At 37.4% G+C, this 15,837-nt stretch overlaps 1 protein-coding gene across 14 annotated transcripts in view; it reads left to right on the top strand.

The window, feature by feature from the left end:
* The window catches only part of robo2 (roundabout guidance receptor 2), a 1,412,536-nt gene extending 1,405,508 nt beyond the window's left edge, over positions 1-7,028 (top strand). For all 14 annotated transcript variants that reach the window (XM_062977135.1, XM_062977143.1, XM_062977146.1 and 11 more), the window contains 2 exons: positions 42-242; positions 3,110-7,028. In XM_062977135.1, coding sequence (XP_062833205.1) covers positions 42-242; positions 3,110-3,111 — 203 coding nt within the window. In that variant the 3' untranslated portion in view covers positions 3,112-7,028. The remainder of the gene's footprint in view (positions 1-41; positions 243-3,109) is intronic.
* The last annotated feature ends 8,809 nt before the right edge of the window (positions 7,029-15,837 follow it).

Raw genomic sequence — 15,837 nt, 5'->3', positions numbered from 1 at the left:
TTATACACAACATGTTCCTATTGCTTCCTTTATGTTTACAGAAGAGGCCCTGGTGCCATATAGCAAGCCTAGCTTCCCATCCCCAGGTGGTCACAGCTCTTCAGGTACAGCATCTTCTAAAGGATCTACTGGACCCAGAAAAGGAGAGGTCATGCGAGGAGGTCATCAGCGCAACACCAGTGACCTTATTGATGTAGGATATGTTGGAACAAACAATCAAGGACAGTTTTCTGGTGAATTATGTAAGTCTCATTCATTTTTAAAAAGGAAAAAAAAACATTCCTAAAATTTATGTTTGCCTTTCTATTCCATTGAGGGCCTTAATAACATGTCCTTAATCTGAGATTTGCTTCTTTTCACTGGATTCATGAGTAAGTATGTAAGCACACAATCATGCCAATATTTATTTGGAAATAAGCCAGTGGAGCTTTGTCCCAGGAAAATATATATAGGATTGTTGTTTGCATAATAGGATCAATTGACACATTTGGTATTTTCTAAGCAGTAATCTAGGTGTAGCCATGCTGGTTATCTATTATGGCATTTATATATCTGTTCATTTACAAAATCTGAAAAGGAACACTTCATTGCGTCAAGTTGCAGTGAGTGTGTTTTTACCCTCAAGTGCTTCACCTTCAACAGACATATACATGGCCTACAGAAATGTCTCAGTTGTAACTTGTAATTCCTCAATGTTCTTAATATTTTTGAAGCTAAGATCTTTGTTTCCATGACAAACTGATGTGGTATCATAGAAATCTCAAAAACCTTTCTTGCTCATTTCTGAAACACATTGCTTTACTTCTGCTTATCTTCCAAAGATGTACAAGCAGATGTATGTGGTGCAAAAAAAATTTGGACATTTGTTTTCCTTGCCCAGGCTCCCATGGTTCCTACTAATCAGCTCATCAGGGAGCAAAGCCAAATCAAGTGTCTGATGGGAAATGTGCTTCTCCTATTTCAGCCATTTAGTTGAATTCCATTCCTCAAGAACCTTTTCACATAATGATGGCATTATATTTGTTTAACTGCCTATAGAATCTTGGAAGTGGCAATCAGTAAGTTTGTGTGTGAGTGTGGGCACCTTCAAGCTGCCTGTAGTCTTATAGAGATCCCATGAATTCCACAGGGTTTTCGTAAGCAAAGAAGTGCTTTTTCCAGGTCCTCTGACACATTTGCAGAAAGTGGACATTAGGTTTTCCTCTCTGTCTCAAATATATAGCACCAATGGCTATATATTTCACAGTTTCGTAGTTTATCTATACTGTTGTCTTCTTTCTCAATATAGCTTATTAAGGTAGGATGTTTATTACCCAACATATTTATGTATAAGTTTATAAATTTTAGCCAAAAACACAGGCCAAAAAATCTGGGGCAACTTAGGGTGGTTCCACACAGGCAGTAAAAAGCAGTTTACAGTCATCTTGAAAGTCGGGGTGTCTACAAAACATGCATCCCCAATGTGCATCCAGCCAGAAACAGCTGTTTAAAAAACTCATAAGAAAATGCTATACATTCCATTGCAGCCAATCTGTGTATATCCCATGCAAAGCTGGACTCCAAATAGGAAAATGTGGAGCACTTGTCAGGACAGGGTTAGCAATGATACATTCAAAAAACCCAGAAACACAGCTTACCGGAAGGGAAAAAAATATCTCTCCTCCCAGAGGAAACCTCAGTGTTCCTATGGAAAAGCCCACTTTCTGCCACTTTATTTCTATGCCCCGCCTTGCTCTAATGCTGATCCCTATCAAACATGCTGCTGCCCACAAGTGCTGGTCATGCCTCTGCCCATCAATGCTGTATATGCCAATGCCTATCAGCACATCTCACTGGATGAGAAAAAAACCTATTCCTGGGTTCAAATAAGGCTTTAATCAGCAGATCTTTGTGGTCACTGCCCTGGCCTCCCACCGGTCCCTGGGGTATTGTGTAGGCAGTCTATAGCAAAGCAGTTCTTTTTAATTTGCATCCTCACTTGATTTAAATGGCTGGGTAGAACTGCCTTTGGCCACAAATCAATGTGGATATTGTATCTTAAATTTTATCCAAAAAAAGGAATCATCCCCTTCCCTGAAAACAGTGGTGAAAAGCAACCTGGAAGAAACTACATGATGTACCGATTCTCTACTCTTTCTCCATGGCATCACCTCTGGTCTTTCTGAATGGCTGGGTGGGAAAACTGTAGTAATGGCTCCCTGAGGTGGCAATTGTGCTTTCCCGTCTCTGTGGAGTGACCCTTTATTTATCCACAGGTCATATCACAATCCATAATTTTGGACCCAAAGACTTCCCTCGCCTTATACATGAGGTGTATACAATAGGTATACACAATTTATAGCACAATTGATACAGAATGACTCTTTTCACCACACATGTGCACATTTCCCATGTTGAACAACAAGCAATAATTTAAGTTTCTCCTAATATCCACTTAAGTCCTAATTTTCACAAAGATAAGTAACTTTTGCTCACCTTTACCACCACAAACTCTGCTATTTGCAACTGCAAAAGGAAAGTTCACATAAATGTATGATCCTCCAAACATAATACATTCATAGGATCTCTAGTCAAATCTAGTCCAACCCTTTGCCAATGCAAGAATCCACAGCTTGTTCCTCATGAAGACCCCATGCATCATGAAAACATTCTCTAGAAGACTGGAAAGCCATCCAGGACAGGTTTTTAGTGCATAAAAGGTTACAGAGAACTGGGGAAAAAATATGGATGCTAACACAAACATACCATTGGATTGAGCCCTACAGTAGCTTTTTCAATTAAACTGAAATGAGTATTGATAACATTCACATTCAAACTTCTGATTTCCAGTGGACTATTGTTCTATGAAAGTGCCTCAGGTGTAGTATCATACTGACCGGGGAAACAATTAAAGTATACAATTTCCATTCTAAAACTAAAATATTGCTGGTAACTTCATTTACTTATAATAATTGTTATAACTATTATTTATGTTTAGGAACTTTGACATTTGAAACAGTGCTCATGTTTTTATGACCAGTTTTTCTCTCTAAAAAGTGTGAATTCTGTGCTGAAAAGTTCAATGAAAATAGTTGAAAACATAATCATATTCTTCCTTTTTATTTGACAGAGTAGTTGAACAGAGGCATCTCGAGCTGCTCTCAAGGGCCATCAAGGTCTGAACTCATGGAAGTGATGACACTAAAACAGTGCAATGAACATTTTCTTTATTTATGTACTTACTATTAAAAGAACTGTAAATGCAATGTAAAGACACACAGCCACACATATCCCACTGATACTCAACTTGTGTTCTTCTCTTTAATACACCTTCCACCTTAATCTATTTCTTACTAAGCATATATAAAGAAAATCACCCTCCAGGATGATATGGATTTCCCTTGTACATAATTTCTTTTTATTGCATTGCTATGCAAGCTCACCTTCTTTTTAGCTATGTTCATATTATTGTCTGTTCTTATGGTCTGTTGTATTATATGTGAATTAATAGGCTGTGGTGCCATATAATAACTTTTAATTCTGTAACTTTTTTATGTTTAAAGTTTGCACTGCAATTTTTTGTTGGTGATAAGCACAAAACTCTTACTCCTCGTGACATGAAGAAGAAAAAAGACTGAATGTGAAAGGAGTCTATGTACTGTAAGCTATGTCGGATAATGCTGGATGTAATGAATTACGTTAGGTGGTTTTCCATTTGGGTGTAGAATTAGGAAGTTGACTGGCAAAACTGATGTTAGCAAAGGCATATTGGGGCATCGGGGTGGAATCCTATCAAAAATATTAAGCAACAATGATGCTTTTACCATTTAAAATGGGTGGGTCATTTTAAACCAGATTAGAATATGATTGGTTTGCTCTTCCTTCCAGGAAGCATGAACCATATGAACTAGAGGAAAATCTAGCAAGAGTTATAGGTGCAATTTATGACAGAGATATCCAAGCTGCTTCCAAAAAGGCTAGACTGTAGCCCTATTTAGACATTTTAACACATATACTCTCTGCCTGGGGGAAGGGAGAATGGACACGAGTATCCACCTCATACCTGTTTTCATGAACTTCCACATGTTGAATTTATGCTATGTAGTCTTCTTTTATCCTTAAAGGCTCTCTACATAATTTAGAATACAGGGAGAAAGAATGGATTGCAGATTACGTGGGAGTATCCATGCATACAAGGGTCTACACTAGAAAAAGTGTACAAATGAAAGATAACAAAAAGGGAGATGATAGAAGCAGAGCTAGCTACTTTGTGCACGGTCTTCTTTCTCGTCTATACTTACTGACTACAAGCATTAATATGCCTCAACAGGGCTTATTTTAGTTCATCTTTCCAATACATGTACAGTACAATGAAAGGTGCAGAGTTGCATCACTTGAAATTCATGACATAATTGTTTTTACACAGTCTAGACATATTTTATTGTGTTTTATTATCTAAAACTGCTAGAAATTGAAGCTCAGTTCATTTGTACTTAATCCATTGAAAAGAAAGCAGTGATAAATCTGTGCTCATTTTGAATTGAATGTCTTTTGCCAATTCACTACATCGTTGGAAATTGGATAGAAACAAGGAAAAGAAAACATCTTTGATATGTTTTTGATAAGTAAAATTCAACCCTCTTCTTCTTATGAAAACATGATGCATGTTTATACACTTTTCGAATAAACCAAACTCTCTGTAAGTGGACATTTACAAACGCATCTTGTCTCATCATTAGTTCTCATGGCTTTCTCCAGGTTTTTGACAGTATTTTTAGTTTTTGTTTGGAAATACTGTACCTGTATCTCAAATGCATTAAATATTTGATTTGAAGTTTACATCACAGAGATTATTTCATTTAGTCATGTCATTTTAACAGTCTCCATTTAAACATATCTTACATACAATCAGTCCATGTTGGTTGCTTTCATACTTACACTCATGTTAAAAGCAGTGCACCTTTAGAGCATACAAATACATCTATTAGATATTTGTTGCTTTTTATTACATTATGTTTGGATTGCTTATAGGATAGGACATTTTCAGCACTGCAGTTATCAATTTATCTCATTTATCTGAAGACAGGACATTGGTGAACCAAAAAAAAAAGTCAGCACACATCAACAAAAAGATATTTTTTAGCCTTTGTGAGCAAGGAATTGACATGATATTCCTGTTCATTAAAATGCTGGATATAGTTAAAGCCATTGTTTTATAAATGTACAGAACATTCAACAAATGTATAAATGCCATTCTTTTTTTTCCTGAATTTAATATGTTAATATGAAGATAGGCACCGTGTTCCAGCAATAGTGAGGTCAGAAGCAGGTTTGTGTAATAGAGATCCAACAAATTGCTTTGAAAGGAAGAAAAATCTCAACATCTCTAGCAACCTACCTGAGCTCTTGGCATTAAAGGCACAGTCTTCTTACAACCATAACATTTGATCAATGCTGTGAGAAGATACCACACGAAATACTTCACAGCACAGGTCAATTCTTATGTATGAATAGGGAAATAAAGGTATGATTCAGACTTGCGCCTCTTCTGCCATTCCAGCTCATCTGGTGATCAGAGTTGCAAAGGGCTTCAGTCAGAAACCTGTGGTAGCACTGATAGTTAATTGAGAAGTTGAGATAATTCCTTCAGAGGTTCCTTTCCCCAACTGAAGACTCTTCTGAGTTACACATGATTTCTATGCTCCAGCCATACTTGTATGTGCCTCAGCTTTTTCTGCTGTGGGCTATTTTATAAATAAGGGTTCATGTTTTAAAAAGCCCTACAATGTGATTTAGACTATGATCTTTACTAGCAATCTTTAATACTCAGCAATCTGAAATTTGAAGAATCAGGACAAACAAAAGTTGGCTCATGGTCTAACAGCAATAGATTCATAAAGCAGTGATATATGAGGATATCTGCAGCAGCTTAAGGAAACCACCCGATAAATAGAAATGATTTGTGAGAAACCATCACTTGAAGCCATTCCGATTATACAATGGCTTTGAGCTTAAAGATGTTTTTCATGTTGCTCAAAGCGAACTGTGTATTTGGATTCATGCTACTTTGGGTAATATCATCGGTTTCCATTCATGAGGCAGATCCACAAATGCTAACCATGTAATCAGGCCTAATTATACCAAAGTGAAAAAAAATTCTGAAGCAACTGCACAAGTGGGTCCTGCAACCATACTTTTCCACATAGTTTTAAAACAAGACCATGTAGTTGATCCAAAGTATAATATGTACGTAGTAGGTCTGTTCTACCTCCAGAATGCATGGGATTAAACAATGTATATGCAGGAAGACTTTAAGGGCACACTGAAAGAGTTGAAGCTCCATATGCACTCTGTACATGAGTTTCCTATATATTAACTGGGTCTTTAAAACCTGTGTTGTGCTTTGGTGGGACAGCTTATGGGGCAATTTCCCTTCAAAATTCAACTTGAGGAAAAGTAGCCATCCCCAGTTCTTGAGATGTATGTCTTAATATTTTCAGTTGGCAAGTTTTGTGTCAGTATTAAACCTGTGCGTTACTATAATATCACTGTTTATTATTGGCTACTATACAGTTGTACTTGCTGAGTTTTTTTAAAACAAGATCCTATGAAGAGGGTATTTTAATGTACAGCAAATCCCCACTCATTTGAAAAGTGGTTTTTCTCTTCTCTCCTTCTCTCTCCCACTGTATCTCACTTATTCAATGTACTTCAAATTATCACAGAACATATTTTTAAAATGTACTGTAATTTACCATTTTTAAAGAAAAAAGTTTTTTTCCTTTTATATAATTGAAATATTTCTTGTGCATAATGTGTCTAAAGAAAAGGGGTGTAGTGGCAGCACTTAGAACTGTTTTCTAATTTTTTTTATAAAATTGTTCATTAACAATGGTTTGTTCAGTCACACGCAAGAAGATTATGACCTCTTAATGTGTTTCATGTGTTAGTGAAGCAAAGTTTAATGGGCATAAAGTTGGTTAATTGTAATGTTAAGTGTGTATTGTATATTTACTGGGGAAAAATAAAACTTCCACATTTCAAATCCATGTTAAAGAAACTTGGAATTTAGCACTCTCAATACATGATGGTCACCGGGATTGGAAATGGAAACAATCAAGTAATTATCAAATATAGTGTTTTTCCCTCTATGCCATTATACTTACAGAAGGACTGACCTTATGGAGTGTTGTTTTTTTATACTCACCAAATGGTAATTGGGTGTCATCCAGATTCATCCACATGCAATTGTCATAGCAGAAACAGACCAAACCTCTTCCTTCTCTTCCTCTCAAAATCTCTTCCAAGATCCTGAAACACAGAATATTGTACATAGAAAATGATATGCAGAAAATGGTTCCTCAGACACTCAGCTGGATGGCATGACTTGTGGCACACAGAGAAAGAAAACCACAGGTGTAGTTATTGGGCAGGGGGGGGGGGGGCGGGGGACAGGAAGTATGTCTAGGCCTGCTGTATCAGCCTTCAAAGAGTACATCTATACTGTGGAATGAATACAATTTAATACCACTTTACCATGGCATAATGCTATGGAACATGGGAGTTGTAGTTTAGTGGGGCACCAGCACTCTTTGGCAGAGAAGGCCTTGTAAAACAACTATTCACATGATTCCATAGCATTGAACTATGGCAGTTACAGTGATGGCAAACTGAGTTAATTCTACAATGTAGATGTACCTGTAGTCATGTAGTATAAAACCATATATAATTAATTTCATACTGTGAAAATCAGCATCTTTAATCTATTTGTTGACCGGCTTACTAGTGCAGGAGGCTCTAGATTGTCTGCCTGGGGCACACTTCCCAAACTGGAGAGGGCACACTTGGTATACAGCAGTTGAATATGACTGTACCATCATACCATGGATAAAGAGCATAAACCTGGGATCCAGAACACTGGCATATGCATTGACTATGGCTATGAAGCTTCTTCCTTATTAACAACATAAATATGCACCCTTTGAATATGCAAGCAACTTTTGAATATTACAAAAAAGAACATAATTTGCATGAGGCTGCAAACATATGGTCTGATTAAAAGATAAACTATTTAATGTGTGATATATGCAATCTGGAAAAAATGGGTTTGGACAAAGACCACGAGTAGCCATTTGCTTCTCCTAAGGACTAGAAAATACAGTCAGTCCTTATTATCCTCATCTGTTTGGAGTCTGCAGTTTTCTATCTGCGGTATCAATCGACTATTCTCCTGCCTGTATTTTCCTGTACATTAATTGGTACTTCATACTACCAAAACAGCAAGCACTGGAGAAAGTACCTCAAAAATCCCAACCCCACTCCACTTTCTTGTCTCAGTACCCTAGCCCAATACTGTTATGTTGATGGGAATGAATTTGTTTAAACTATAACTTTAATTTTCAACCTGAAGACAGCTCATATGAAATTCAGAATATGAAGGGCAGCCATTCAAAGACCGTTTAAAGTAAAGCCCATAATTCAAACAGTAAAAACAACAAGAGGTATAGATGTGATGCTACAGCTGTAAGTTAGAAAGTGTTGCTTTAATTCATGTATCTTGCTTCCCAGTTGAACATGTTATAGAAGAGAAAAAGGAATACACTACAATAACTGTTCACTTTAGAAAAGCTTTTTTTCCCCAACAGATTTAAAAATCAAGATAATTCTTTGGTTTTTTATGGGGTTGCTTTTGGCTCAACACATACTTAGTAAATAGGATTATACAAAACATTGCCAACAGTTCAAAATATACTTTCATGGATGCAGTTTGAGAATTGTCAGTTTCCGTGTGCTGTTGCATTCGTCCAGGTGAGATTACAAGCATGTGCTATGTATCAGTTCTTCATGCATAGTTTGCAGTTATAGGCTCCCTGGGGCGAGAACTGAAAACTCAAGAATGACAATAGTGACATATGCAAACAAAAGCTCAACATATTCACACATGTTTTTGGTTGCTACAGAGATTGGTTTTCTCTTCATCACTCCATAATGACTGAAGTGCAGTCCTTTGTTTCACTGTGGTATACACACACACTCACTGCTGCAATTCCAATGGGGGAGGGAGGATTGGAGAAGCATATACTATGATGTCATAAGATGCAGAATCATCAACAAAAACAGCAACGGATCATAAATGGAATAATCAGCAACTAAATGGCCATGGAATGACCAGTGGAATGGCAGCCAAATGGTGAGTCTCAGAATAGTGAGAGGAGAACCAAAATGCAGTTCTACATGAGGAACTTTCATGCCATACTCTGTGATATCGGATCTTTGCCAAACATGTTTTTTATTATTGTGTTGTACGTATATATAGCATACCCATGGAAGAAGAGGCTTCTATTCCCTGGAAATGGTGTCATATAAAGAGGTACTGGATGCTTCCTTACAAAATGTCCTGCCAAGTAATTAGTCTGACATAAGCAAGGGTTACATTTGGCAATGTATGTAAGTAAAACTAGTAAGTAAGTAAGTAAAACTTTATTTCCATCCTGCCCTGTCTCCCCGAGGAGACTCAGGGCGGCTCACAACATAAAAGGCAAACATTCAATGCCATAAAATACAACAATAAATTAAGAAATTCAAATAATGATACAAAACATTCAACAATAAAACAATCACGTGAAATGCCAATAATTGCCATGTAAGTCACCAACAGAATTCTAGCCTGTGTTAAGAACTGATACTAACAAAATTTCCAAAGATGTCAGTAAAAATGGGCAGCCTTCTGCACCTCTACCAGATAGTTAATAATGGTATCACCTTTAGTTAAGTTATGCTGCATGGATATGATTAGTGTAGCATTGATAATTCTGTGCAGGAATGGAATATATATACATTTAAAGGCATTCTAAAAATGAATTACCTGATAGTTTCTTAAAATGTTATTACTGCCAGTTTATAACGAAGTCTAGAATCCTGCTGGTGACTCACATGGGTATCACCAACTAAACATAACAATTGTAACTTCTTACATGACATCACTTGAAAAACTGAAGCTTGCTTCTTCCCTGGGTGTGTTATACAGTGATACCTTGACTTATGAGTTTAATTTATTCTGTGAGTGAGCTCTTAACTCAAATTGCTCTTATGTAAAATCAGATTTCCCCATTGAAATGCTATTAATCTGTTCCAGCTCCCCAAAAACCACACAAAAATTTTTGTTATGTGTTTTTAAATAAGAAAAAAGTACTATATCTGCAGCATCAACAAGAAAATGGTGACTTGGTGCAGGTGAAGTGCACCAAGTCCTAGAGTGGAGAGAGGAAGGGAGTTCCGGCAGATTCTTGGTGGGTTAAGTGGGATGAAAATCAAGTCTTTGCTTTATTTCCCAAGTAACTTGACTTTATCAAAATGGGGAGTTGGCTGGAGCCAACGAGGCTTGGTTTCAAGAGAGTTTGTTTTCCTAAATTACGAACCAGAGTAAGGGATGATGGAGCAATCTCTCAGCTGGGTGGGCATTGTGTACACCTTGGCTGACTGCAAAGGCAGGCAGGGAGGAAATACTCTGAGTAGGATGAAGCTCTTGTTTGCTTTTTGGCAGTGGGGGGGGGGGTGGTCTTCCTTCTATATTCCATTACATGCCAGGTCCCCAGCCATAGCCATCACTCCAGCCAGCATCACCTTCACATCCCCTAGACCCACCGCCTTCAGACCCCACGATTTCCACAACACCCCAATATTAAATCGTTCCAGGAAATCACATCCTCCCCTCTCTGCTTTCCCTAATGGTTCCCACAATCCTTCTCTTTGCAGTGTAATCATCCACACACACTCTTCTTCACATGCATTCCTATCTTACTCCCCGGCCTAGAACCCATCACCTCCAATTCTCTCTCAGGGCCATGGAGATGCCTTTCCCATGCAGGACCGGCTCTCTCTCAGGAAAATGGTGATGTAATGTGGCCACTCCTCTTCTTCTTTTCTTTCCTTCCCTCCCCTCCTCCCCCATTCTTTTCCCTTTCCTTCCCTTCCTTCCTTTTCTCTTCTTGCCATGGAAAATGGACTGAGCATGGGATAGAAGAGGGGGTGACACATGCCAGTACTACCAATTGCTGTGGAGGTGCGGGGCATAGAGGACATCCCCACATATCCTGCTTATCTCTTCCAGGTTTTCTGTTTTGCAAAGCCAATTCTCTCCCAATCTAAGGCTGCCAAAGACCCTCTGGCCTGAGGGGGGCAGGGTCAATGGGTGGATTATCCTGGCCTTACTGGGAATGCTGCCAATGAGATCTTACCTCCCTACTCTCCCTCAATGCGACTCTGGGAGAGTTTTCCCTTTTTCACCATGGCCACCTTTTCCTCGGGCACTAGTGGTGGTGGTGGCAAACCCACCAGGTGAGGTCTTTTGCCTGCTACCACTCTCTCTCTCCCCTTTATTCTCTCCTCTGGCTGCCCTCAAAGAAGCCAGACCTTCATTGTTAAGGATCTATTGTATAAGTTCATGCAAATGGGTCTGGAGTATGATCTATAAATCAGAATAGGCCCTGGGAGTTTGAGGAGGGGAAAGACTCCTATGGAGAAAGCCTTTGGGGTCCCTTCTGCATTGGTAGATCAAGTTAAATCAGGGATTCACATCTCCCAGAGATTGTGATGAAAAGAGGTTAAATACTGGGGGAAAGGGAGGTGTTTGTGTGTGTCCTGTGGGGAAATCCAAGTATGCGAGGAGCAAACGGGAAGCAATTGGACGGTGTGGGGAAAAAAAAAACTAATTCAACAACTGCACCAAGGGACAAAGCAAGGAAATAACACCAGAAACCCCATCAAAGCCGATTATGACTTTTTCTTCCATTTAAGAGCATCCAACTGGCTCACTCTCTTCAAGTGCCTTCTTTCTGAATCTTTCTCTCTCTCATGCTAGCACTCGCACTAGTTCGTAACCCAAATCTCAGCTTGTATTTCAAAGCCAAAAATCAAAAGAATGACAACTCATATCTCAGAAAACTCATAAGTTCATATATACATCTTTTATATATTATATTTTACTATGTTATTTAACTGTTTTAACTGTTTTATTCTTATTTTATTGTATTATGATGTACTGGTAGTGATCCTACCAGTTGTGTAAGCCGCTCTGAGTCCCCTCGGGGAGAAGGGCGGGGTAGAAATACTGGAAATAAATAAATAAATAAGTTGGTGAGCTTGTTAGTTGAGGTTTCACTGTATATACAACAACAACAAACAAAAATTTCTTATAAATTACCTAAAACTCTGTATCCGATTAAATGCTATTACAAAGTCTGCTAGCATGCACAAGTATCAGGTCAAGGTATACTGTATACTTTCCTTACATCCAAGATCAGCCTCCTTGTTTAGCTGGAACATCTACACTAGACAAAGAGCTTTTCATTGCCACTGTTGCCAAAATTAATAAATATAATGCACCATCACTAGCTGGCTACATGCAAATGTATAATTTTCTGTACTTCTGTCCATTCTGCTTTGTAACTTTTGAATGTTTTCATAATAGACTGTTGAAACTAGAATCTATATTTACCTTCATTGATAGCTTTAAGGCAACATTTTAATTATTTCCCTTATTTCTCTCAGTATAAATCTTAGCAATTCAACTACATTTTTATTCTCTGATATTATATAAAACTGAAATTATCATTCATATTTCCATTTAAATTAGAATGGATTTTTTTCCTTCCAAACTTTCCAACTCTACTGAAAACTTTCTTTCCAGGTCTAGCATATACAGTAGTCCTGCTAACAGTGTAATCTGCAGAAGTAAGTCCCACTGGGTTTGGTGAAACTGACTCTAAGGTATGCATAGATTACAGCTTAGTATAGCTATGTTTACTCAAAAATAAGTCACATTTTTGGTAAAGATGCACAAGAATCATAGTCTTAGAATTGTTTCCCTTGACAACTTGCCTTGAATTACAAGTGCTGAGATTTTAAACATACCTAACCTGGAATTAAGAAAATTGGGAGCTTATGACTGCAGTACACATATAATAACTGGTTTAGGTCTCTTGACTGTACATGCCTAATCAGAAAATCATATCAGAGTTGAGCACCAGAAGTATAATCTTAATTTTCATATATATTGTAACTGGCACTTGGTAGAATGCAAGCCAACAGTCTATGAATGGCTTTCTTTTCCTGTTTCCTTTTTTATTTTATTTCCTGGCATATAAAATATGAAGCATGTCAGTGGCAATATCTATCAAACTCCTGTAAATGCAAAGTACAAGAAACATAAGTGTATCACACAAAATAGCAGGTCATTCACTAGAAAGGAGCTGCTAAGGGAGGACACTGCAATGTGTAATTCTTTGTCAGATTTAATTTGAAGCTCTGACACCATATGTGGTCAAGACATGCTGAAAGGTAACACAGGGAGTAAGGGTTGGTTTACACTACTATTTTTAACCTGTTGAAGTTAATACATTCTGACATTTTCTGTGGCTATATGGCATGCTGGGCATGATTTTATGAAAGCTTCAGCGCATGTCCAGATTGCAAACTTACTATGTCCTGGTTCAACATGGCAGTTTTGTTATGTTTCATTTAGCTTTCGTGTAGCTCACTTCCATTTCTTTGAAACAGAAAAAAGGAATGAGTACAATTTCAGTAATGTGATAAAACTCTTTGAAGGTTCCATGACCACTGAATATGTCACATACATACTCAAGATTATCTCATATTAACTTCATATTGTCTCCTGACCTAACCTCAATCTTACCTTAACAGCAGGCAGCCACACTGAGTTCTGCTGGGAGTTAGAACACAGCAGGATGGCATTTCAAGCTTTCTCCTGCAAAAAAACAAAAAACAAAACAAAACAAAAACAAAACAAAAAAACTGCAGTGCTTAACAGAATGCCCACTGTTATCTTCAGAACTGTATCCATTGAGACCATGGATGAAATATTGGCTGGTATTCTGTTGAGTTGAATTGCATCATTTTCAAAGGAGAAAAGCATAAACATGGCTACATCATAAGGAAAACTGCACAAGTAGAGCAAAATGTGTTTCTTGTGTAATAGTCCCATTGCATTATGGGTCCTGTTATACAAAGAGTATTCCCTTTGAGTTACAATATGGCTTATATGGCACCCAATGTTTAGTTGGAGCCCTGTAATACAAAGGGACACCATGCAAAATGTCCCAATGTGCATCAGCAAAATTTGCTAGAAGGATTGGGTATCATGTTAGAGATGTGGCTTTTAGAAAGTTACACAATACTATCAAAAGAATATAAGTAAGTAAAACTTGATTTCTATCCTGCCCTATCTCCCCATGGGGACTCAGGGCGGCTCACAACATAAAAGGCAAACATTCAATGCCATAAAAAATACAACAGTAGACTAAACAATTCAAATAGACAGTACAGAACTTCGACAGAAAGCAAATCACATAAAAACAACAATGACAAGTTACACAATATTAATAAAAACAAAGTTAAAAACAGGTTAAAAGCCATGTTCAAATATGGGGTAATTTTATTAATGTGGGGTTATTTTATGAATATTGTATTAAATTCAAATAGTCATAAATCCTACTTCAGTTTTCAAATGCTCACGTTTTCTGATTAGCGCTACAAACAGTTGTATTGTGGTTTCATGGCTCAGGTTCATTCAACACACATTCTACATGTCAGGAAAATTAAAAGCAAGAAAATTGTAGTTCCTCAAAGACTTATCTCTACTTTAATTATATGAATTTTCATTTGTATTTGTTACATATTAAATGAATCTCAGCTATTACTTTGTGGTTTTATTCACAGTTTGCACATTGGAAATTTGGCTCATGAATCGTTGAAAAGTGCCATCTTCCTTTTTTAGCCATACTGTTTAACAATATTCAACATATTTCAAACTGCTGTTAGTGACTGCACTCTTCATGTACAGATTGGTAATCTTTCTGGTTGTTTATAACTGTGACAAACAAACTGAAAATACAGGCCCATACTAATTTGATGGATCTTGGATATTTTAGATAACTGATTTTTAAATCAAAGGCTATTTATGAATTTCCACATCATTTTTGTATTGAAAAGATGTAATTCAATACTGTTTTTTCTAGTCTGAAATTCACAACAATCTATAAATGACTTCACAATGGCTATCTACATAAAGGAGATCTATTTTTTCAGCGAGCTGTTTGGAATGATCTCAGTTCAAAACAGCAAGATATAGAACAATGTACTGAGTCATAAATCATCATGTGGTCTAGCATTGATTAATTGGTTTTGGACTGATCTAAACCATCCAGGAACTTTGTAAGGCACCTGCCTTCTGTACGGCTGTAACATTTAATGGCAGGCACTCGAGGAGTCATCTTCTCTAGAGAAAAATACGACAGACTGCTAGAGAAGTGGATTTTCAACAGAACACCTAGTGAATTATTTTCATAACTTCTCACATAACTTTGAGTGGAATTAGGATAATAATTTTCTTCTTCTGCAAATAAAATAGCAAAGAAGGAAACCTATATTTTGCAATATCTATCCAGAGCAATGCTCATTTTCAGTAAGTTGAGAATAAATGTTACTGGTGAACCATGTTACTTTACTTGTGTGTTGTCAACCACAAATCTTAGATGCTAAACAGACAAGGAAGATCTGCAGTTGCAATAGCTTTATTTTATCCCACTTGATAACTCTATCATACAATACAGGACTGTTTCTGGTAGTTGCTTGTGGGACTCCATCTCTGCAGCGTGTAGAAACTAGGCTTGATCGATCCATGAAAAATTTGATTCTAAACTCGTTTCAAAACTAGAGGGCGCAGTTGTTCGTTTTTGTTGCTAATAACGAATTTGGCCCCCAAAATTTTTCGAAATTAACGAAAATTCGTTATTTTCTAAATTAATTCGTTAATGGCGGACGCGCATGCGCGGTGGCCCA

This window comes from Anolis carolinensis, chromosome 3 (genome assembly GCF_035594765.1).
Source record: "Anolis carolinensis isolate JA03-04 chromosome 3, rAnoCar3.1.pri, whole genome shotgun sequence".
Classification (NCBI taxonomy): Eukaryota; Metazoa; Chordata; class Lepidosauria; order Squamata; family Dactyloidae; genus Anolis; species Anolis carolinensis.
The sequence above is the reverse complement of the archived record's forward strand: the minus strand, read 5'-3'. Positions and strand labels throughout refer to the sequence as shown.